At 35.2% G+C, this 24,433-nt stretch overlaps 1 protein-coding gene across 1 annotated transcript in view; it reads left to right on the top strand.

Annotated features, from left to right (window-relative positions):
* The window catches only part of Exoc5 (exocyst complex component 5), a 51,995-nt gene extending 32,633 nt beyond the window's left edge, over positions 1 to 19,362 (top strand). The window contains exons 13-18 of the mRNA XM_021203495.2: positions 6,832 to 6,940; positions 10,803 to 10,923; positions 12,831 to 12,917; positions 14,084 to 14,192; positions 14,776 to 14,991; positions 15,906 to 19,362. Of these exons, the coding sequence (XP_021059154.1) occupies positions 6,832 to 6,940; positions 10,803 to 10,923; positions 12,831 to 12,917; positions 14,084 to 14,192; positions 14,776 to 14,991; positions 15,906 to 16,094 (831 nt within the window). The 3' untranslated portion in view covers positions 16,095 to 19,362. The remainder of the gene's footprint in view (positions 1 to 6,831; positions 6,941 to 10,802; positions 10,924 to 12,830; positions 12,918 to 14,083; positions 14,193 to 14,775; positions 14,992 to 15,905) is intronic.
* The last annotated feature ends 5,071 nt before the right edge of the window (positions 19,363 to 24,433 follow it).

The raw sequence follows: 24,433 nt of genomic DNA, 5'->3' as shown, positions 1-24,433 counted from the left end.
TAACACTGTTCATTACCATACCTAGCTCTTAGTCTATTTGTTTTAGTTGTTCATCCATTTATTTTGAGATGATAGTGTAACTACATTATTCTCCATCCCCTTTCTTCTATTTGATTGTTCTAATATTAGGTAATTTTAGTTGTTAGTTCCTTTCGTTGAATTAGTTCTATCATTATATAATGTCTTATCCTTGTTACTTTTTAGCTTTTATTTGATTTAAATGATTCCTGCTTTTCCTTTGAATTTCATCTCTATAATATCCTTTCCTTTTCTTTCTATAATATACAATTATCTTTAGAGGTGAAGTGGGTCTTTTGTTTATATAAGTGTATATAGTTGAATCCTTTTTAGATTCCACTCAGCCACTCAGAGAATTTAGTCCATTAACATTTAGTATAATCATTGATTGGTAAGATTTTACTACTGCCAATTTTTTGCTTGTTATTTTTGTTTTGTTTTCTTTGTTTTTTTTTAAAGTTTCTTTCTCCCTTTTACAGTTTTTCTTTGTAATTAAATGATTTTTATCTACTAGTATATATTAATAGTTCTATATCTTATAGTTATGATGTTACTCAAACAACTTTCAATTATAACAAGCTATTTTAAACAACAGTTTAACTACTATAGGATAGGAGCAAAAAAAAAAAAAAAGAAAGAAAGAATAATAAAAACTTTTCTACTGCATTCCAATTCTCTCTACATTTTCAATTTTTAATGCTCCACTTCACTTTTAGTGTAGTTATTACTCTTATATTTTAGATTTTATGAAAGTGTTATACATTTTCTTTTATATACTATGTTTATAGTATTAAAGCTTTCTGGAATTTATTTGTAGTGTCACTTCTTCTCAGGGAGTTTAGTACCTTTAGATGTTTTCATCTTGTTAACAACTCATTGTTCTAGTTTGGCGAACTCCTTTTAAACATCTGTTTTGGGGTTGTTTTTTGTTTTGTTTGTAAGAGAAATGCAACAGTGATAAATAGTCTCAGCATTTGTCTGAAAATGTCTTACCTCTCTATTTCTAAAAGCTAGTTTTGCTGAGTACAGTATTCCTGGTTGGCAGGTTTTGGTTGTTGGGCTGCTTTTTTGTTTTTGTTTTTCCCTTCAGTGTGTGGGTATCAAGTTTCTGCCACTCTGCAATTGAATGACAGAATAGAGTTTTGGGTTGTTTTGTTTTGTTTTTTTAAAGACTCAGATACCTACTACTGGAAGGGAACAGAAGAAGCCACATTTGCCTCTAAAGACAGATGATGTATATATACTCTTTGTAGTATAAATTCTCTTCTCTCTCTTTTTTTTCCCCCCCTTTTTTTTTTCCTTTTTAGACAGGGTTTCTCTGTGTAGTCCTGGCTGTACTGGAACTCACTCTGTAGACCAGGCTGCCCTCAAACTCAGAAATCCACCTGCCTCTGCCTCCCAAGTGCTGAGATTAAAGGCGTGTGCCACCTTCTTACTTTCCTATCCTTGCATCCCCATAGCCTAAGTATTAACTCTTTCAGTGCTTTCCTACAGTTCTATGTGCTTTAGATATTCTGATTACTTTTTTCTTTTCCCTGTTTTGAGGGGAGGGGCGCTGATTCTTCAGCTTCTTTCTGCTATTTATATTTCGATTACTTCAGGATTTCTTTTTTTTTTTTTAATTATTGCAACTTTCTTTGGCAAGTTGCAGAATTATTTGTATATATTTTCTTGTGGTTTCTAGAATTCTTTAAAACATCTACTTTTTCATGTCTTGAAAGATCACATACTTTGGGTGTTTCTGGTGCCTTACTTTTGTTCATTATTGGGTCCCTGGAAACTCTGGATGCTTGTTGACCTACAGCAGTCTCTACATGTTGAAAGATTAGGTGTTAATTATCAGCATAGTAATTTGCCTTTGTCTATGTATATTCATTCTTCCAGAATAATCTGTTAATTATTTTCACTAAGACTGTTGTCACTGTCCCTGTTTTAACACTAGATGGCACCCTAAATAGAGATTTTTTACCAACTCTCTGGTTCCCTACCTGTCATTTCAACAGTAGAGAGTGCCTCAAAGCCCAAGTCTGTCATAAATCCATAATCATCCTTTAAAGCTGACATTGGCAGGATATCAGGAAAGACCTAGACATTAGAAGCGCCTTAGGAAGGTAGGTCATGCTGTTTATGCATCTTTCTCCTGAGCCAGGGTGGGCATATCCAAAAGCTGTTTCTACAGTTATTGGTCTGTGTTCAGCACTACAGGGTTCTTTTTTAGCACTCCACAGCCTTGCTCTGGGAGGCTTGGTCCATACCTCCAAAGTAATAACTTGTATTCATCACTTTCTTCTTTCTCCAAATGAAGTTACCTGTCTTTGATGTCACAGCAATCATAATACTTGATCTTACTCAGAGTTCAAATGAGTATATCACAGGGATAAGACAAAGGCTTACACTGTTGTGGTCTGCCCAGTGCTGTGGTCTGTTTGTAGCCTCTGACCTCTGGAGGTGCTTATGTCTGGCCACTCAGACTGTCATTTCCACCTTGTACGCACAGGTGTAAAGGCTCCAACTGTAGGCACTGGGCTCAAGAGAAGGCCTACTGGGTTGTGTCTCATATTAACTCTTACCATGGTAGGCCTGGCTTTCAGTTCCAAGGAAAACTTGTATGCTTAGTTTCCTTTCCTTCTTTTAGCAGATAAAATCTTTGTATGCATTGTGTTGTTCAGGTCTGTAGTAGCATGAGAAAAAAAACTCTTGGTTGCCATTACTGAACCTAAGCTGACCTGTACCTGAGACTTGTGGCTAAAGGACCTGATATTCATTATCTTAGAAGTTTATTTCAAGGACCAAGCTGCAGTTGGCAGTGGTGTGGGCCTGAGCTCAAGTCTGTATTATTGTAGGTTTCTGCTTAGCCCCAGTCCAGAGGCTCCATCTATAGATACTGGCTTTGGGCAATAGCAGTGAGGTTTTGCTTGGTACTGTACTTTATAGCATGTTCTGTTAACTAATCTAACCACTTGAAATGTTACATATTAATTTATTTAATCATCATAAAGACCTGGTGATGATTCTTACAGTTTTATGGTGGAGTACCATAGCTCTTACATACTAGAATCAAGTATTTAATTCCTCCATAAGCTATGGAAAATGTATTTTGTTTATATGAATATATTATTTCTACATTTTGAGTGCCAATACATTAATATAAACATTAGTAGAAATTTTCAAAGAATATACACTGACCCTGTGTTAGTTTTCATCAGTTGCTGGGTGAAGACTCTACTGACACTCATGCTGGACTCCTGTCTGCAGGTCTAGCAGAATATCTTTAATAGTGTTAGGAGTGGGCTCCCTCTGATGCCATGGGTCTCATTTTGTATTTTATGCAAGTCTAACAGCTTATTGGTTTCTAGGAGAGAAAAGTCTGGTTTTGGTTGGAATGATAGTGAATCTATAATTCTGTTTGGGAAGAACTGATACATATTTTTTATTATAAAAGATGACTTTTATTTTGTTCTTGTGTCCTGTTGCTCTGGCCAGTGTGAAATATAAGTACAGAGAACAAACACTCGTCTTTATACCTTTCCTTCAGGGTACAGCATGTAGTCTTTGATCACTTAGTATGATGCTGACTGTAGGGTTTTTATAAATAAGCCTTTTAGTTTGAGCAAAGTCTTTTATACTAGTTTATTTAAGTATAGTGTTAAGTTTAGATATTATTTGATCCTAGTACTTGGAAAGTGAGACCTTGAGTATAGCTCTCCCACATGATGCAAAGTTTGATTGAAGCCAGCCTTGGCCACAGGAGATGCTGTATTACACAGTAAGCAAAGCAACAAAATAAAACAAAGGATTTCGTGTTACAATTTGTTATATGCTTTCTCTTTATTCTTTTGGGAGAATCATGCTAACTGATATTTCAGATGTTAAGGGTTGCTAAATTTAAAAGACAAAACAAAACTAAAAAAAACTGCATTTATTTAAAATTCCTGGGCACGCATTTTGGAGGTCAGAGGAAAACTTAAGGAAGTTGGTTCTATCTTCAAAGTAGGTCCAAGGAGTTAAATACGTTCTATCAGACTTGGCGGTGAGCTTGTTCAGCTCTGAGCAATCTTGCTGGCCCGTGTATGCTAAATTTTGTTACAAGATTTTGCAAAAGTGTCTATGAAGTCTGTTCGCCTTTGATGTTTTTGTCATGTTTTAGTAATAAAAATAATGCCATGCCCATAGGGTGATAAGCAGAGTACTTCTGTTTCCCTTTCAGTTGTGAGTGTAGACGATGGTCCTTCTGTCTTAAATGTTTGCTGTAACACACCAGGGAAGTGATTTGAGCTTGTGGTTTTCTTTGTAAGGATTTTAAACTAAAAATTCAGCTTATTTATTATATACAGAAACGTTCAGGTAATCTAATTGTAAGTGAGCTTTGGCAGTTTCATCTGTCTATCTGTCTGTCTGTCTGTCTGTCTATCTGTCTTCCAGACAGTGTCTCACTTTGTAGACCAGGCTGACCTCAAGTTCCCGAGATGCATCCACCTCCCTCTGCCTCCAAAGTGCTGGTATTAAAGGTGTACACCACCCTGACCACCTAGTTTATATCTTTTTAAAGACTTTTATATTTTACAGAAGTTGTATTTATTTGAATAAAGTTATGACATTTTCTTACTGTCTTACCAGTTTTTGTGGAAGCTATAGTAATAATTAGCTATTTTATTCCCAATATCAGAAATTTGTTTCACAGATTTTTTTTTTCTGAACAAATCATGATATATTGATTTTTAAAAAAGATTTATTTTATAAATGTGTACACTATCGTTATATGTGAGTACACTGTCACTGTCTTCAGACACACCAGAACAGGGCATTGGACCCTGTTACAGATGGTTGTGAGCCACCATGTGGTTGCTGGGAATTGAACTAAGGACCTCCAGGAAGAGCAGTCAGTGCTCTTTACTACTCAGCCATCTCTCCAGCCCCCAAGGTATATTTATTTTTCTGATTTTCCTGAGTACCACTTTTTTATTTCATTAGTCCCTCCACCCTTTGGGTTTCCCTGATTTTTGTTCTTTATTGTTTCTTTCCTTCAACTTGCTTAGGTGTTATTTGTCCCTTTCCTGGTTGTTTTTGTCTTGGTTTGGTCTTTAGGTAAAAACTGAGTGTGCTGATCTTTTCCAGTGTGTACATTTAACTACATTCCTCTCTTAAGTACTGTGTTAGTTGAAAACTGAGGTTTTTAATATGTTTTAATTCATTTCAAAATATTCTTTAATTTCTCTTTGATTTTTTTTCTGGTCCTAATATGATAAAGAAATTGTGTTATTTGGTTGCGAAACATTTGGAGACATACTAGATGCCTTTCTGTTAATGATTTTTGATCTTATTCCATTGTAGTCAGTGGAAAAACTTTGCATCATAATGCCAATCCCTTTTAAATTTATTGAGATGATTTATATTATAAGATACAACCTGATTAAGGTTTTCTGTATACATGAGAGAATGTGTATATTCACTTTTGGCTAAAGTATTCTGTAAGTGTCAGGCCTTATTCTTTGTCTTCTTTCCTTTTTTTTTTTTTTTTAATCAGTTTTCTGTTTATCTTTTCTATATATTATGCATGGATTTGGGGATATAAGAAAGAGAAAGGTGAAAACTTAGGCTTGGTTTTTATGATTTATGATGAAGGTAGCAGTACCTGTTGAACATCAAAAACAAAAGAAAAAGAATAGAGAAATTGGTAAGAATTAATGGTTGGAGTGTGTTTAAGAAGTCCTTACAAGTGGGAATGTATAATCACTGGGGTTTTAAAATGGAATTCTTTATAAACGTACTTTAAACATCAGGCTTATATTGTTACATTAGAATTTAGTGTCCTTCATTTGAAACTTCAGAATCTTCATGCTCCAAAATAAAAAAATCTTGACCACTAATACAGTGGGACATTGGAAAGTTCTACTCATGGCCTTAAAGTTTAGTAAAAATTACTATATTAAGTTGTCCTTATGCTATTTGTATAAGGTATTCATAAAACATAAATAAACTTTATTATTAAACCTGATCTCATTATATATTTGTAAATATTTCAAAATCCAAGAAGTCCAACAGTATTACCCTGAAAGTCGGGATAATACTGTAAGTAGTTTTAGCAGAGACAGAAAGCAGTTCACAAATATAGAATGCAATTAATACTTTTAAGAAGAGTTCATTTTTCTCAGCATAACTGCTAATATTTCTTTAAATAGTCTAATAGTAGCAACATCAAAATAAAAAGCGTGAGCTTAGTGTAAATTAAGTTTGCAATTTTCCTATTTTATTCCAGCCTTAAAACTAAGGAGAAATGCTGTTAATGTTAGATTATCTTGTATGAGGATATTACAACGTGGTGAAATTGGGTAACATTCTAAAGACTTATTCCACCGGGATATGATGAGTTAAATTTGATTTCGTTATGTTTTTATTACTATGTGTATTAATTGATTTCATAGCCTAATTCCACAAGTATCTTTTGTTTTGTTTTGAGTTTTACTAGAACAGCGTAAGTTAGCCTCTAAGTTAGAAGTTCTCAAATTTCTTTGACTGTGATCCTGGCAATTCAAAATGCATCCCACATTGTTATCAGAGTGTACACATACGCATATGTGTGTTTCTTAAAAGTATAATTGGGTTTTACTCAAAGATTAACAATCTAGAATTGAAAAAACCCTGCTCTAGGTCAGGAGAGCTTCAGACAATCTAGAGGATTGATTATAATTGTATGGACAGTGAGATAGGAACCTGAAATAGTGTTCTAGACAAAAGGATGGCTTTATTAAAAGTTGGGTTGTTTTTTTTTAATGTAGACTTGAAGAGTAATACTGTTTTTGCTTATTTTTAAAGCTTTCTGATCCTTCTGATTTACCAAGGAATGCCTTTAGAATTTTTACCATTCTTGTGGAATTTTTATGTATTGAGCATATTGATTATGCTTTAGAAACGGGACTTGCTGGTAAGTATACTTCTATTACACTTTTTGTTAAGCTCTTTTAGTTCTGCTTGGTTGAACAGTATTCATAATGATGTTTTGTGACTTTTGTGTGATGAATTCAGTTCAACACAACGTATTTTACACTTCTCTAATAATAGGGTATGCAGGGTGCTAAAAATTAAATCTAGGCTTAATTTTTACATATTGTTTACATACAGTAAAGAAGGCTATAGATTACTTAATTCAGCACAATATATTGGCAGAATTTATAACAATGGTCTATGCTATAAAATATCAAGGAACATAAATAGAGGTAAGAATAATTCTGCATAGGAACCGAGTAATGAAGTTTAGAGAGAAAAATATTCAAAAATAAATCTGGAAAGGAATACATGTATATTAAAGTTTTCAGCTTCATTCTTTTGGGTTTACTGCTTTGTAACTATAGTATAATAACAGCACATTCCCTGACTTCCAATCTTCTAACATAGTTGATAACCTCACCCTATAACCTGTTAAGTGGGGATCTCAGATTTAACATTTTAAAAATGAAATTCTTCGGCCAGGCATGGTGGTTCACGCCTGTAATCCCAGCATGCAGGATGCCAAGGCAGGGGTCACTATGAGTTTGAGGCCAGCTTAGACTATATAGTGATTTTTGAATAATCTAAAATAATGAAACAAAGAAACTGTATTCCTCCAACAGTGTTGTTCTCTTAGTTTTTTGGTTTTTTGTTTTGGTTTTTTTTTTAAGATTTATTTATTTATTATATGTAAGTACACTGTAGCTGTCTTCAGACACTCCAGAAGAGGGCATCAGATCTTGTTACAGATGGTTGTGAGCCACCATGTGGTTACTGGGATTTGAACTCTGGACCTTTGGAAGAGCAGTCGGGTGCTCTTACCCACTAAGCCATCTCACCAGCCCCCTCTCTTAGGTTTTTAAGGAAGTTGTTAGTTACCAAACCCAGAAACTGCTTTAACCTTCCTGTTTTCATTGTTAATAGCAAGTTCATTAACAAACACTGTAGGTACATCCAAATATTTATCTACTTTGTTTCATCTCTACGGATACAATCCCACTTTGAGCACTATCATCTTCTAACTGGTTCCTGTGTTCATTCTTGCCTTCCCAAGTTTCTATGCAATAGCTAGCTTAATTGTTACTTACTTTTTTTTTTTTAGGTTTATTTATTTTATGCATATGACTACACTGTTGCTGTCTTCAGACACACCAGAAGAGGGCATCAGATACCATTACAGATGGTTGTGAGCCACCACGTGGATGCTGGGAATTGAACTCAAGACCTCTGGAAGAGCAGTCAGTGCTCTTAACCACTGAGCCATCTCTCCAGCCCTAATTGTTATTTTCTTATTGATAACTCCTCAGTGATTATTACTCTTGGAGGGAATAAAAACAAACTACTTAAAACAATATGATCCATAGTGTGCCTCTACAGGTTTCTCACCTTGCTGCATTTCCTACTGTGCCCAATAACCCTGGTCTTCATTGTTTTCCTGTTAGGCTTTTTGCACTTGGCATTTGTCCATTGCAGAAAACTTTTCCCTCAGCTCTTTACATTTGTCTTTTCAATTCGTCCTCAGCTAAGATGTCCCCTTTTCAGAGACACATGTGCTGGTCACTTAGATGCAGTAGTGCTCCTTAGGCAGCATAGTTCTCCATTGTCCCAGAGTTGAATTTGACTTGCTAATGTCTGTCTCTTCTCAGTACTTACTTATTTAGCACATACTTGTTACATGTAGTTATGGGATTCGTGTTCTCGTAAAAATGATAGACAAATGATTAGGAAGTATAATAAAAGAAAAAACTAGATAAAGGATAGAAAATACTAACAGGAGGCAGGGTAAAGGATTTACAGGCAGACTTTTTTTCTTTTCCCTTATTTATCATTTATTTTGTGTGTGTTCACGCATGTAGAGGTCAGAGGACAGCTTGCAGGAGTTGGTTCTCTTTTTCCACCATGTTTGTTCCAGGGATCGAACTCAGGTGGTCAGGCTTGGCAGCAGGCACCTTTACCCACTGAGCCATCTCGCCAGCCTCCCAAAAGCTTTTTATGAAAGGGTAGTCAGAGAAGGCTTCTGAGAAGACACATGAACCAGAGAACTCAATAAAGTGGTGAGTAAACTGAATTATTTGGAGTAAGAATAATCTAAGTAGAGACAACAGCATATTAGGACTATATAGGAATATATAGGGATCTCAGTTGTTTAGTCCCTCCTACCCTCCAGCATTATACTCTAGCCTGTAGAAAGCATATACAGTTCAGAAAGTTTCTATTGGCTGTGTAAAATACCAGCCTAGAAACCTTTAATAATGAACCAGATTTAGCTATAGATCAGTCACTGACTTAACGCTATTATTCATAAGCAACAATGTCTATTAGTGAATTTTAACTTAATTAGAGTAGATTGTTGACATCAAGTAATTAAATTGTGCTGGTAGAAAATGACTTAGTGTAGTCATTTGTATTGGAATAATTTTAATATTTTAAGAAGTGATTACAGAATAAGATGATGAATAAGAATAAGGGCCTGTAGAGTGTCTCAGCAGTAAAAGGTACTTGCTGCCAAGCCTGACAACTTGAGTTCAGTATCCAGATCCATGGTGGAAGGAGAGAACTGACTCTTGAATGTTGTCCTCTGACTAACACACATACATAACTAAAGTAAATTTGTTATTAGAAATAACAAGATAACAGGGAGTAAGGTATGAAGAGTTTATTGTTCATTTAGAATGGAAACTTTCCTATTGATTTCAATAACAGTATTTGAAATGTTTAGGAAAATTTCATTTGGACTGGGAATGTTCCTCATATCCATGAGCATGTTCAATACAGTTAGTGTTCATGGTCAACATTCCTAATGACCACATACAACTCTACCAGGTGATAGGACATACTGGAGTAGCATTATAGAGCTTTCTCTTTACTGGAAGTATTGTCTTTAGGTAAAGTCCCAAGTCAAAGCACACTATGCATATATATTTTAAAATAATTTCCGTTAATGTAACTTTTTCGTAAGGAACTTATTCCATACAACTTATATTGCTTCTAGCCTATATGTATATACAGGTTTTTATGTATGTTAGTAAATAGTTTTCCATTTTTTTTTACATATTATTAGCTAAATACATCCACTAATACTGTCTTAATTTCCATGTTTTATGGTGATTAGTATTTTCTACATGTGCTTCAGTTTTTTTTAATTGTATGTTTGTGTTGGCACCTTTAATTTTTCTACCAATGATTGTGGGTTTTGTACAAAACATCTTTGTTTGCCATTTTTAAAGCTTCTCTAGGCAGTAAGGTTATATATTATCCTTAGCTGTGGGTGGTTTTCCTAGTCTTCTCTTAATTTTAGATAGAAACACTGGCATCTCAAGCTAAAAAGAGGAAGGATCCTTGAGTCCTTGTATTTCTCTTTATGAAAGGAGGAAGTGGATCTAGAGAGGGTTACAGCTCCATCTTTTGGTGTCAGAATGTTGTAGATAAGCACAGAGTATTAGGAGATGTGGCTACACGTCTCTGGGTGATGAGGTTCTGAATAGTCTTGATGATAGGGGAAAACATGATGAGCACCGTGTGTAGTTGTGGTAGGAGGTTTTGGGACAGAAGGAGAAGGATAGAGTCCAGGCACGTTGTTAATTGATTCATTTTCCATTTTATCTAAACAAATCATGAAGATGATTAACTTTGGGGTATAAAAATAGCTTTGAATAAATCTCATTAAGCTGTTTATAGAATTATTGCTGATTTATTACGTGACAGTTAATTTTATTCATGTGTTATATATAAATCTTTTTTTGTCTGTTGCTCAGTTTTTTTTAAGGTTGTTCTCACTTACCTATGCCTTCCGATTTTAGGAATCCCATCATCAGATTCTAGGAATGCAAATCTCTATTTTTTGGATGTTGTACAACAGGCCAATACTATTTTTCATCTTTTTGACAAACAGTTTAATGATCACCTAATGCCACTAATAAGGTTAGTTGCATTGTCATATTTTCATTGGTATTCAATGACTACTATATTTTTATTATTATTTTTAAATAATACATCTTCATGTAAGCATCAAACAGGACAGGAGGTTTGAAATAAAAATCTTTTCTTTCTTCCTTGAATTCTTGTTTTCTCTTCTCACTGTGCTGTTAATTTTGATATATTTGAAAAGTTTTAACTATCATGAACCAAAATCTGAAATCTAAAATGAAAAGGGCCTTCCAGCTTAGAGCAGCTCAGCTGTTTGCATCCTTTGGAAGGCAGAGCAGATAACAGGCATGGTGGTATATGTAATCTTATCTACTCAGGAGGCTGAGGCAGGAGGATCTCAAGTTTGAGGCAGTCCAGTCAACATAATGATTTCAAAGTCAGCTTGGATAACTAAGATGCAATCTCACAAGGGTTTTATGTTTGCTTGTTTGTCTCTGTCCTTCTGCACCTGCTTAAGGCATTCTTCTGATTTGTTTAATAAAGAGCTGATGGCCTATAGTTGAGGCAGGAGAGGAAAGGCGGGGTTTCAGGCAGAGGAAGGACCTCTGGGGAAAAATTGATAGGCAGGAGATTGTCCAGCCAGACACAGATGAAGTCAGATGTACTGGAACTGAGTGAAAGGTAATGGGCCACGTTGCAAACATGGAGTAGAATAAATGGGTTAAGTTATGCAAGCTAATCAGGAGGTAGTCAGCTAAGGCCTAAGCTATAATAAATAATAAGTACGTCATTATTCAGGAGCTGGCAAGTCTGAGACAGTGTTGTCTAAGTTAGTTCCTTCCTCCCTCCCTCATCCCTCTCTCCTTCCTCCCTTCCTTCCTTCCTTCCTTCTTCTCTTTTAAAGGCTGAGGCTAGGAGAGGTATATAGGATTTTCAGGGAAGAAAGGGAATTGACAAATATTGTAATTATGCTATAATACATATATGCACACAAACATCAGTAGACATGATACACTTGTAAAGATTACAGGAAACATGAATGAACATATTTTGATAAAGCACTAGGATTTGGATCATATCTTCATATCAATTTATATGGACTTTTAAGGCATTTGAAAATTAAATAGAATTATATATGTATGAACATATTTCACAAAGTTGTTTTCTTAGCACTGTTATCTGTGCAGGAAATGTTGAGATAAATTGGTTTGATAGATTTTATAAACAGTGTTATGCCATGTCTAGACCAGAAACAAGTTCAAAGATCATTTGTGATTCCCAAATCAGACTTTGAAAGGAAGTATACTGTTTTCCTGTGTTAACTCAGGTGGGTATTACAGACATGAGCCACCAAACCTAGCTTAGAAAGTGTTCTTATTAATTTACTTTTTAAAAGAACTATTATGCCACATAGCATAGAGTCATAGGAGTTTTAGTGTTGTTTATTCTTTAATATTTTGAGACTTTTGGACATTTTAATAGTATTCAGAAGGCAACCATGATTATTAGGTTTTGTGTGTTTTATTTAAAAATCTAAATGTAACTGGATTTACTTTCTACTGTTCACATTATTAGTTGGATTTATTATATTTGTAAGAGTCTGGTGATACCAGTGACTTTTATTACTATTATATCAGATATTTAGATACACAGAAAACTAGTTTCAAATTCAAAGTTGCATGAGTATGTTAAGTGCTATTTCCTTAGAGATCAGAATAACAAGTCTACATTTTCTTGGTTTTTAATGGGTTAATTTTTCTAGTTTGAATGAATTGATTATATTAATATACATAATTGCAAGTAATGATTTATTTTGTAATTATTGGATTTATGAGCAAATGAAAATTACAGGTGTTAGTATTCTTTACAAATATGAATACACAATATACAGATTATAAACTTGTCAAATGGGCTACTAATGGGAGGGTTTTTTTTTTCCCCCACTTTGTAATAAACAATAGCTCTTCTCCTAAGTTATCTGAATGCCTACAGAAGAAAAAAGAGATAATTGAGCAGATGGAGATGAAATTGGATACTGGCGTCGATAGGCAAGTTAACTGTTTTTTATCTCCTGCTTTTTTAAAAATTATAGAATCACATTTGCATAGCAGCATGAACAGAGTTTTTAAAGTTGATTATTTAACGTACTGTTCTCATCTGTAAGAGAATTTTTTTTCCTGGAAATCAGTATGTTTAAATATATTTCAAATAAAAATCAGATTTTAAGCCCCATTCGTCTGCATCATACATGTACAAGCTACAAATTCCTTTAAAAACTGAGATGCTAAGCTGGGGATATAGACCAGGGGTAGAGTGTTGCTAGCATGTGGGAAGCCCTGCACTTGTCAGTGCTGCTGAAACAACAAAGACTTGCAGTATTTAGGATTATATTTCCATATAGTGGCTTCAGCCTTATCTATGAAGTATTGTAGTAATTGTACTGGTTTTGTAAATGTAACTTCTGTTAAATGAACTTTAAAACTTTTACTGAAGATAATTACTTCCCACGTTTCTGTTTTGAGAATATGATGTTCTTACACTGATTGAAAAGTAGTAGAGCTCCCAGTTGTGAAGGATTCACTTCATCCCACCATCTTATGTTGGCCTACTGTCATTTTGTAACTTGACCTCATTATTGTTGTGCTTAATTATGTGATCCGTCTCTTTAATTTAACATGAAACTTATCTCTTGACCACTCTGTCTTGCAGCCCCTTAGCTCTAAATTAGTGTAGTCTTTTTATTTGCATAAGCTGAGTGATTGCTCACTTTTGAGGAATCACATAGGTTAGATATTATTGGTGCCTTTTAACCAGCTCCCTTATTGTCAGCTGGAATCTCAGTACTGTCTTCCTGATTGCCCGTTGACTGTGGAATTGAATGTGCCAGCTTCCACAGCTGCTCTTTTCGAGCTGTTTATTCTTCCACCTTCCTAAGTATTCCCTATGCACAGGTTTGCCTCAGAAGATCCTTAGTTGTGAAGTAAATGATTAGTGCTAGGTTATAAGATCTTTTCAAAGGAGAAAGTTGGTAAAACCAGAATATCAAGTAGATATGAAGTCACAGAATGACTTTTTTTCCCCAAAATCTAGTTTGTCAATTCCAAAGTGGTTTAGTGATGATAGGCAATTAAATAATTTAACTTAATTCAGTATAATCTGTAGGTAGAATTGAGCAAGTTAAGTGAGTCATATATATTGTGTTCTCAATCTTTAGGACATTAAATTGTATGATTGGACAGATGAAGCATATCTTGGCTGCAGAACAAAAGAAAACAGATTTTAAGCCAGAAGATGAAAACAATGTTTTGATTCAGTATACTAATGTGAGTGGTACTAATATATTATTTTCTTTCTTAATTCTTGTACACTCATTAGTGCATCTGTTGTGTTGTTTTTAAAAACAAAATACCTAATGTTCAGTTTTACCAAATGAAGACCCTGCTAGCTCAGAGAGGCACAGAAAGAACCCAGCTGACCTTCGTCCTCAGCTGAAAAAGCTCCTTCTCATTCTCCACTTTTTAAATACCGTTCAACTCCATGTCCCTCTTTCCTACTTCCTTATGTTCACTCCCTATCAACTGGTTGTTTACTCCACCTTTGACCTTTTGTTGACTTTATTTATTTAGCTCTTATTTACAAAAAATTCTTAGATTTAAGGTGATTGTTGGGAATGAGTTACACCACAACTACTTGTTTATAGTAAACAGAAAGCTCTTGGGTTAAAGGTGTGTGCTAGGGCTGAGCCACACCACAATATGAAACAGATTTTTCCAGCTCACAGTCTTAGGGTTCACAGTGTGATCAAATATTCTTCAACATAGTTGTGCTTTAAGTGTTTTTTCTTATACTTAGAAATTGGAAAACTATTTACATATCTGTATAATAACTGTAGAAAAACTTTTACAGGCATGTGTAAAAGTTTGTATTTATGTAAGAAAACAAGTTGAGAAGATTAAAAATTCCATGGATGGGAAGAATGTGGACACAGTTCTGATGGAACTTGGAGTACGTTTTCATCGACTGATTTATGAACATCTTCAACAATATTCCTATAGTTGTATGGGTGGCATGCTTGCAATTTGCGACGTTGCTGAGTATAGAAAATGTGCCAAAGACTTCAAGGTACATATAAACAAATATTAGTTAAGCTTGCAAGTAAGCTCAGAAACAGAAGCTATACCATTAAAAGCCTATACTGGAAATGTGTGATTTCACTGGCAGCATTAGGAGAAAGCGCTAATATAGTCTACCTAAAGGCGTGTTATTCCAGTTACATCTCAGTATGAACATTTTTCCCTTTGAGACTTTATTTTAGATAAGGTCATATTTCAGCACATTCTATCGAGATGGTCCTTTTAACATCCATGATGAATGATTATGTCACACATTAGAAAAATAATATTCCTTTTTCATGTATGTTTATCTGAAATCAGTTTTCCCTAATGTTTAAATTATTTTTAAATTATTAAAATTAGTTCTAGTGTACCAAGTTACCAATTATTGAGAAAATTGAGTAATATGAATCTTTTTTTAAAGATTTATTTATTTTATGTATATGAGTACACTGTAGCTGTACAGATGGTTGTGAGCCATCATGTGGTTTCTGGGAATTGAACTCAGGACCTCTGCTTGCTTCTACCTGCTCTCTCTGGCCCAAAGGTTTATTTATTTATTATATGTAAGTACACGGTAGCTGTCTTCAGACACCAGAAGAGGGCGTCAGATCTCATTATGAATGACTGTGAGCCAACATGTGGTTGCTGGAATTTGAACTCAGGTCCTTCAGAAGAGCAGGGTGCTCTTAATCACTGAGCCATCTCTCCAGCCCAATATGAATCTTTTTAATGGTTAAAACTTTAAACTATGGAAACCTTTGAGTTTTAGCTCTTCAGAAACTTTAAGAAATTCTAACATAGGAGGCAGCTTTTTCCATATTATATAAGTTCTGACTAACAAGATGTGAGAAGACTTTGTAAAGCGTATAGGAAAATAAACTGCTGTGGTTCAGTGCTTCCTTTTTCCCTCTCTCCATTTAGATTCCAATGGTATTACATCTTTTTGATACTCTGCATGCACTTTGCAATCTCCTGGTCGTGGCTCCAGATAATTTAAAACAAGTCTGCTCGGGAGAACAACTTGCCAATCTGGACAAGAACATACTCCACTCCTTTGTACAACTTCGTGCTGACTATAGATCTGCCCGCCTAGCGCGACACTTCAGCTGAGCTGAATTTACAAAGGAAATGGATTGTTTTTTTCAGAAGGCCTCAGTAATGGGAAGCACAGGAGATTCCTTATGACACCGCCAATATTTTATGGGAAAAAATGACTGGAAGAAAACAGCAGCCATACTTACCTGGAATTTTATTTGAAATGTGGACACCTCTAGCTGTATTTTGCTTTTTATCTTTTCCCTGTTATGTTGAATTCTATACTTTAATTTATAAATTTCAAATTCTATAAACCTACATGACTGTTATAATCCTGAAAAATGTTGGTGTCAGAAAATGAATGAAATTCACCAGTGTTCTGGTTCTTGGTTTTTAGCATATTCTACTTGGAAATCTTCCTGGTTTGCATTAAAAATAGGCGAAGTGCAGTAAAACTATATTTCTTATTTATCAGTTTTTCAGTGAAATTTTCAGCGCTGGTGATTATTAATCAAGCTATTAGGTTTTCCTAAAGAACTTCTCACATCTCAAGAGGATCCCAGTTGAGCATCATTTGTGTAGGTGGTTATGTGCTTTTCCTGAGGGGCAGCAACAGCGCTGGTCTAAGGAAAATCTCATGAACTGAACTATTGATGAACCATTTTAAGTAGAAACTAGGAACAGATCAGAATGTATCTGCTTTCTGGGTAAAACTTAAAGTTTACTATTTTTTATTTGATAAATAGATTTTAAGTCAATTAATTAGCAAAAAATAAATGAAACTACCTTATTTTATATTTAACTTAAGGTGGAAGACTTTTAAGGACCATATTTGTTATTTTAATACTCTTAAGGGAGTAGAAAATTGATGTATAGTGTAAACGGTGTATATGAGAAATAACACCATGTTTAGCAACAATGCGGTCAGTCCCTTAAGACTAACTTGAATGAGATGGGATGGCTAAACATGCAGGAGTCTTCTATTTTAAGAGGAACTGAGAATTTTAGATAATGAATAGTATATATTCCAAGTTTGGAGGCAAGCTTGCACTGAAAGCCTGCTTTTCAGACCTGTAGAGACTGTCATTCTCCATTCTCATTCTCCAGTCTCAAGGCATTTCTGAAGTTAGTACTTCTTGAAGATTATTAATTGAATTGGCTTAATATGGCAACATAATAATTCACTCACAAAATTTTAAATATCAAATAAAACTTTAGAAAGGCTATTGCTCATAAACCTATCAGTTTACTCTGAGAATACAAATCAGGTTATATGTCGTCCATTATTCTAAGTTATGTGTAGTTCGTAGCCATCTAGGAACCAGGTAAACTGTAATCTTCAGTTCGTTCATAGCATTTTTTTTCTTTCAGTGTAGGATTTTGGTCTAATTTGGAGGAACTGTTTTTCTTCTGAGAACCTGACTGAATAGTTATCACCATTATCAAACTGCCTAGGTCCAGAGCTAACCACTGCACAGCTTACTGTTGACTGAATTTTTACTTTCTGTTTAGCCCAGTATTACGATGGTAAGCGGGGGCAATGAACATGCCAACTTTTGTCTTTGTCACTTTTGCAGGACATAGTGGCAGGTTTAGAGGGTATCCAGATAGCTGTCCTCAGAAAAGAGAGAGCCAGAACAGGTTCTTGATACTAGCGAAGCTCTTGTACTGTTGCCACTTAGAAAGTACTGATGCAAACTCAAATTATACCTCTGTTACTTAAAGCCAACAGTTTAAGGCAGTAGTTTTACTGGCCATTTGAACTCTTTGTACAGTGTCAATTTGTAAAAAAAAAAAAAAAGGAAAAAAGAAAAAGAAAAATATTAAATAAAACATGAGATAACATTTTAAGACTTCCAAATCAGAGAAGCACTTCAAATTATTTTGTTTGGATTAATTTTTAAAATGTAAACCAGTTACTTGTTGCTTAGATATTTTGTTAATTATTATTTCCATGCTTGAGTTCTGTGCAATATTTTCCATTATGTCCACTGACAGGACAAAGAAAATTCAAAGTGAATACCTTATTTAGACTTGTTAACCTTCATGCTCAATAAACAAATTCCCTGCAGTTGTTTTTTTTTTATTTTTTTATTTTACCCTATTTTTACACTTTAAGGACATCTATAATGAATTCTATAAACAATTTTTACTTTAAAATATTCCTTGTTTTTCATAGCTTAGGTCTCCCCCTTTTTTTAGTAGAAAAGGACATGACTGTAATCAAGATTTAGAAATCTAACTAGAATAGATGAGGTATTTCTTTAAGGAAATAAAAATGTTGCATTGTGTAAACCAGTATTCATTCTTTGCATTTTACTTTTTAAGTATTTATATGTATGGACATCATAAAATTTAGTTCAGAATATATAACTCAAAAAAGGGTTGTCAATAGATAAAATGCTTTTATATATACATGGGAATTTTCAGTTAGACATAATGGATATAATGGAGCCTAATACCTTTTACCAAAACTTAAATAAGAACCTTTGTAATATTCCACAGCTCTTTGTGAACTATGTGTAATATTTAGCTATGAATATTTAGTTTAAAAAGTATACAAAACACTGAAAATTATTTGTCTAAACTTGAGTGTCTTAATGTGACTGCTGAATGAACATAGACTCAGAAGGAAAACCAGCCTTTATGTTAGTTAAAGTAGTAAGAGCACATGACATGTCTTTATCCATAGGCTAAGAAGGACGACTGACCCCTCCATAACTGAAGATGATAGAGTATATAATGAACCCTTATCAAGAATTGTTAGATAATAGTGGAGTGGATGGATTTTTAGAGTATGACAGTTACTGGCCTCATTTAGGAGTGCCATTGTTGGGAGTCCCTAGGGTCTTCCTTGCTTTAAAAAGTGCTGCTAACATAGGTTAAAGGAGGTTAAATTCAAGTTTAGTTTAAAGCAGACAATTTGTGTTATACTTTCTTTGATCTTTCCATTTTTCTTTCCTTCTAAATATTTCACTATCTGAATACTATCTTACTGATGCACAGTGAAATAATTACCAGCCAATATATTGATTCAAAGTAGAGGATTTACTGATTCCTTGAGATGCCCGTGTCTACACACCCAGATGAAGAGATCTTGGTTTCTCAAATGCCACTGCACCTCAGAGTAGTCACATAAGGCATGCTTGAATTGTTGGTGCAAGAGTAAGGGTCACTCAAATACATGGCTGGTTGGTAGCTAGAAAATCTTATATCTCCTAATTAACATGTTTTTTCATACAAAAATATCCTGTCATTGCCCACTTATTTTTAAGGAGTGTGAAATGTTTTTCACAAGCTCCCTGAACACTCGTTGATTGCTAATGGGGACTTTGGTATACAAAGCATTCTGATTTATCAAGTTCATTTAATGATATTCAGTTTCTTTACCACTCTACTTGAGAGGGCTTGTCCTATAATGTACTATATATTTTGGAAAAAGATCAGTGCATATCATGCCAAATAACTTTGCATGAAGTAAAAACAGCAATTTAAAATTTTAATGTATAATCGAGGTAATTAATTAGTTCTACAGTTATTGGACTTGAGTTTCATGTACTGTGCTAAGTCCTTCTCATATATTTCTGATCCCAGAGTAACATTTCAGTGCTACTATTTCTGTTTGGCAGGTGAAAACCCTAAGGCACAGAACAGGTAAGGAGACCTTCAAGGCCTATAGTTGACATGGTCTCAGACTTAAATCTAGTATAATGGGAGTGAATAATGTCTTTTTTTTTTACAATATATGCTGTATTTTTCTTATTTGTGTAACATTATATTTTTTATTTTGATAACCTTGTTTTACCCAGTTTTCTTTTCTCCCAGTGTTTGGTCCCCATTGTGAAATGTAGATATGAGGTTGGAGTAGAAGACCTGTATCAAGCTGCTGTTAGATTTTTTTTTTTTCTTAAATGTGTTCATTGTGTGACCATACTTTCTCAGTGGGTGTTTAAAGCTATGTAAGAAATCATGAAATTTTAATTGATTATTAAGTTTGAATTTAATGGAAACCTGTCCATCACAGATTTCCCATTAGACAATCATGATAATTTCTGCTTAGTAATTTTCACAATAGAACAGGTATTTCATATAATTTTTAATTTTTTGATATTATAATTACATAATTTTTCCCTTCCCTTTCTTCCCTCTGAATTCTCCCATATGCCCCTTCTTGCTCTCTTTCGAATTCTGGTCAGCCCTGACACCATACATTCAAGTAACATTACATAGACTGAATAGATAATTATGTATTTAGGACATAAATACATGCCTCTTAGTATTAGGCTTAAATCTAATGGGAGTGAATAATGTCTTTTTTTTTTTTTAACAATATATGCTGTATTTTTCTTATTTGTGGAACATTATACTTTTTTTTTTTTTTAATAACCTTGTTTTACCCAGTTTTCTTTTCTCCCAGTGTTTGGTCCTCATTGTGATACTTACTAGGCACTGCTACTTCCTAGGAGGAAATACATATCTTTATGTTAGTAAGCCAGGCAGAGATTGGGTAGAACCTCTTCTAAAGAACTGACTTCCTGTGGTGGACTTCCAAATTGTAGGGTAAACTTAGGAAGTGCGAAACCCTGGTGCCCCTGTCATCTTAGGTCGGCAACTGCCCTTCAATAAGGCCATTCTTTGTGCCTGCCTGCCATTTTCTATCTTAGTTCCATGGGTGATCTCAGTTTCTTTGAACTCTGGCTGTTTGTTGGTTTGTTTGTAGCAGTTCTGTCAAATGTGAAGCTTTTTACAATAGAGAGAGCCAACTAGAATTCCAGACACAGTACTGACCTAAAGAAGACTGAGGCTACCTCTGTATATTGTCTGTAAACCCTGTCGGGAACACACAGAGAAGTGTGTGAAAATACTTTATATCTATTTTTCTAAGTGCCTATTAGGATTCTCCAGTAGAGTGTATTTTCAGATTTTTACCACAAGGGGGTGATGTTATTTTTATAGTGATAACATTTTTTATTTGAAAAGTATAATTCATATAGCTTTACTGAACAACATCTATGAACACTACTGTCATGCGCTGCAGGGGTGGGTATTTGTATGTGCATGTGAATTAGAAAGCCATCCATCCATGAGGAAAATTCTGAGGAAATTCACACAAAACTCAAAACATGTTTGTACACAGTAGATGGAGAACATGAACCAAATTCACAACTAAAATTGTGTTTTTAGAGTTTTGTATATTACATTGAATTCTCTTTTCAGCTTTTTAAAAAAATAAGGACATTGATTCATTGTCTGCATTTACTCTTTCATGGGAAACTTTTGAAATAAGCTCAAGTGTAAAGAGAGGGTATTAACCCTTACCAAAAAAACCTGCCCCCTTTAAGGGTAAGTTGCTCCCATGATGCTATTGTCTTGCAATTCTTTGGCATTTTCCAGTAGAATTCTGTCTGATCAGGCAGTGGACACACTCAGGAGTGTAACTGATTGACATGTAACTGATTCTCATCCCCAGACCCCACTGTAGGTTTACTGGATGGTCTCAATAATGTCTTACTCTGGGATCCAGAGGAAAATCCCCACAGCTACAAGTTGTCTGCAGTTCATTTGCTTGGACAACTGCAGTCTCTGGCTTTCCCAACCCTCCATACTGTATGCATTATAGGCTTGCTATGTGTCCCTGAGTTTGGATTCCTGTTTGTTTGTGGCTAGATCCCAGTTGCACTTCTCAGTGTTCCCTCTTATACAGCTCTACCTCACTCACGTATGAAGTGTTCGTTTAGCCGCTTGTTAAGGGGACAAGCCTCTCCACTGTGTAAAGCTACCATCTTCCCCTTTAAAAGTATATGTGTGTATCTTAGACCTAATCATAATTTCAATCTGTTACCAATTTTCTATTCAAGGTTACTGAGCATTGTCTGTGGTTTGATCAGTGGAAGCCTTTTCAGGTTGTCTCGTGTGCCCTTTTGGCATTCCCATCATTTTAAAAGCACTGTCTTGCACTCAGCACAACAGAATTTTCCAAATTCATTTTGTACCTATCCACCCTAGCTTTCCCATCCAAGTACTTACTAACCAGGCCCAAACATGCTTCACTGCCAAGATGAGATGTGATTGGGCATCTTCAGGGTGGTATAGCTGTAGACTTGCTGTAGCTCTCAAATCAGTATCCTACGCTTTAGTGGAAACTGATTCTTGGAAGCCAGGGTTTGTGCATCAGTTATACTTATAATGGAGATGCTGCTGCATCTTCTACTATGCGATGCTTGGAATTATTATATATATTATATGTTATATGTGTATATACACACACATATACTCATTTTAGAAATTCATATCCACATGGATACACTCCTGTGCGCCCCTCCTCCTTTGTCATACACAGCGTCTGAGCTTTAATGCCCCTTATTGTGTTCCCCGTTCCTATGCAGAGGAGGGCATCCTCATCCTACTTAGCTACTTAGTATTGACTGTAGATCCAAAATGGAGGAACGAGAATGACCATTTTAGAAATTAAGTGAATTGAATATTTTTCATGCATTAATGTTAATCCCAGCACTTGGGAGGCAGAGACTGGTGGATTTCTGAGTTCAAAGCCAGCCTGGTCTAAGTAGTGAGTTCCAGGACAACCAGATAAACTCTGTCTACAATCAAACAAACAAACAAAGGAAACCATGTAAAGATTTTTAAATTCTAAATACATTACTTATAACTTTACCACTCAAACAACTACATGGGGAGAGGGTGCAGTATAGCCAGGGAAACAGCAAAGCTGAAATGCAGGTAAAATGTTATATACACCAAAGGGGTTCAAACTTGAAACACATAGCTGTTTATATCTCTTTACTACTGTAATTGCATATTTAATGATAGAATATATCATAGGAACTGTGAATGAAAATTTAGCTATTAAATACTGGATAAGATTTTTGCTAATAAATTTCAAAGGAAAAAATGATTATAGAATTGTTGTTTTTGTAGGCCCTTAAAAAGTACGTGTTCAGATGAACTTCATGTGAGATAGGAGTCTATCAGTGCTGGATCTCACATGTACTGAGGTCAAGTTCATGTTACATGGTAAGCTGGAGCACAAACAGCAACCAAGTTCTATTTCTCCTGAGACCAGTGTTTTAAGTACTTGGTTGTGTTACCCATACAAAGAGTTTGCTGAGGAGCCCATGTTTAACCTGGGCTTTTAAAATGCAAGCAGCATTTTACAAATGGAGGCAGGGGAAGGAGCAGAGTGGCTGCTTAGATGTGTAGAATCTGAACCACTGCTGTGTTTACCAAATGGAAAGACACCTTGAGCATAGAGTTCAGTGCACCTGGGGGTATGCTTTAAGACAAAACTGGAATGGTTTGGGTTAGCTTATTAAGTCTTCGGTGATGGGTCAGTTGATTTATTATATGAACAAGAAATCATTAAAGATAAAGCAGAGGACTTGGTTTTAAACAACGCAATATAAACTGAATGCAGGGAAAGAGAGAAGAGCAGAAGCCAGCCTCCTACATGAATGTGGTGAAGACCTGAGCTTGGGCTATGATACAGGAGTGAAGGGGTCTGGGGTCCAGAAGCCACTAAAAACCTGACTCAGTAGGACTTGTGTGTTGATGTCCTGGATGTGGGAAATGTGTAAGGAAGAACACCAGAAGTGATGCCTACGGCACTATCCTGATGAACACGAAGCTCTTGGCTCACGTATGGATGTTAGGAAGCAGAGGCTTGGGAGGAACATCCACGTGTGCTGCGATCAGACCTTTTACCAGAACCTGGTTCCGATTTTGTGAAGAATTTAAACTTTTTAATTTTCACTTTTCAGAAGAGCAAAGTTCAAAACAAATTCATTGCTTTTGTAGCTTTGATAAGGGGATGGATTTAGTAATTTCATTCTATATGTGCTTGAGATTTCCTGTACTTAAAAAGGGAAATAGGTCGTCTAGTATTTTCATATTTCACTGCTGGCTGTTGTAGGGACTAATGGGTAGTATTATTGTGTTGAAGTAACTGCCCATAACCTTGGCATATTTGACATCCTGATTCCTAATGCTGAGCCCAGATCTTCCACTTTTCCCAAGGTCTCAGGTAGTCCATTCTGGAAGACACTCCAGATCTGTAACACAGCCCTGACCCATTGACTCTAGTTATAATCCCAATGGTTGCCTCTGAGTGAGGTTGGCGATGAGCCCTCGGCACCAGTGCATGGAAAGTGTAATTACATGACTCATCGTCCCGGTGTTTCCTGACAGTATTGTAATATGTTTCAATAAGGCACATTTTGTGATTTGCAAATTTGACATACTGAGTTATTTCTGTTGGACTGCTAGTTATCCATACAGTACAGACACATTCTAACCTGCTGTGAGAATTTTATTAACACAATGAAATGAAGTAGGTTTCATTCAGATTTCTAAAAGCTTGAACCAAAAGCTCATTAGCAGAATAGAGATTAATTTAATAA

The sequence above is a fragment of the Mus pahari genome, chromosome 8 (assembly GCF_900095145.1).
Source record: "Mus pahari chromosome 8, PAHARI_EIJ_v1.1, whole genome shotgun sequence".
NCBI lineage: Eukaryota > Metazoa > Chordata > Mammalia > Rodentia > Muridae > Mus > Mus pahari.
Note: the sequence above shows the minus strand (reverse complement) of the source record. Positions and strands in the feature narration are given on the sequence as shown.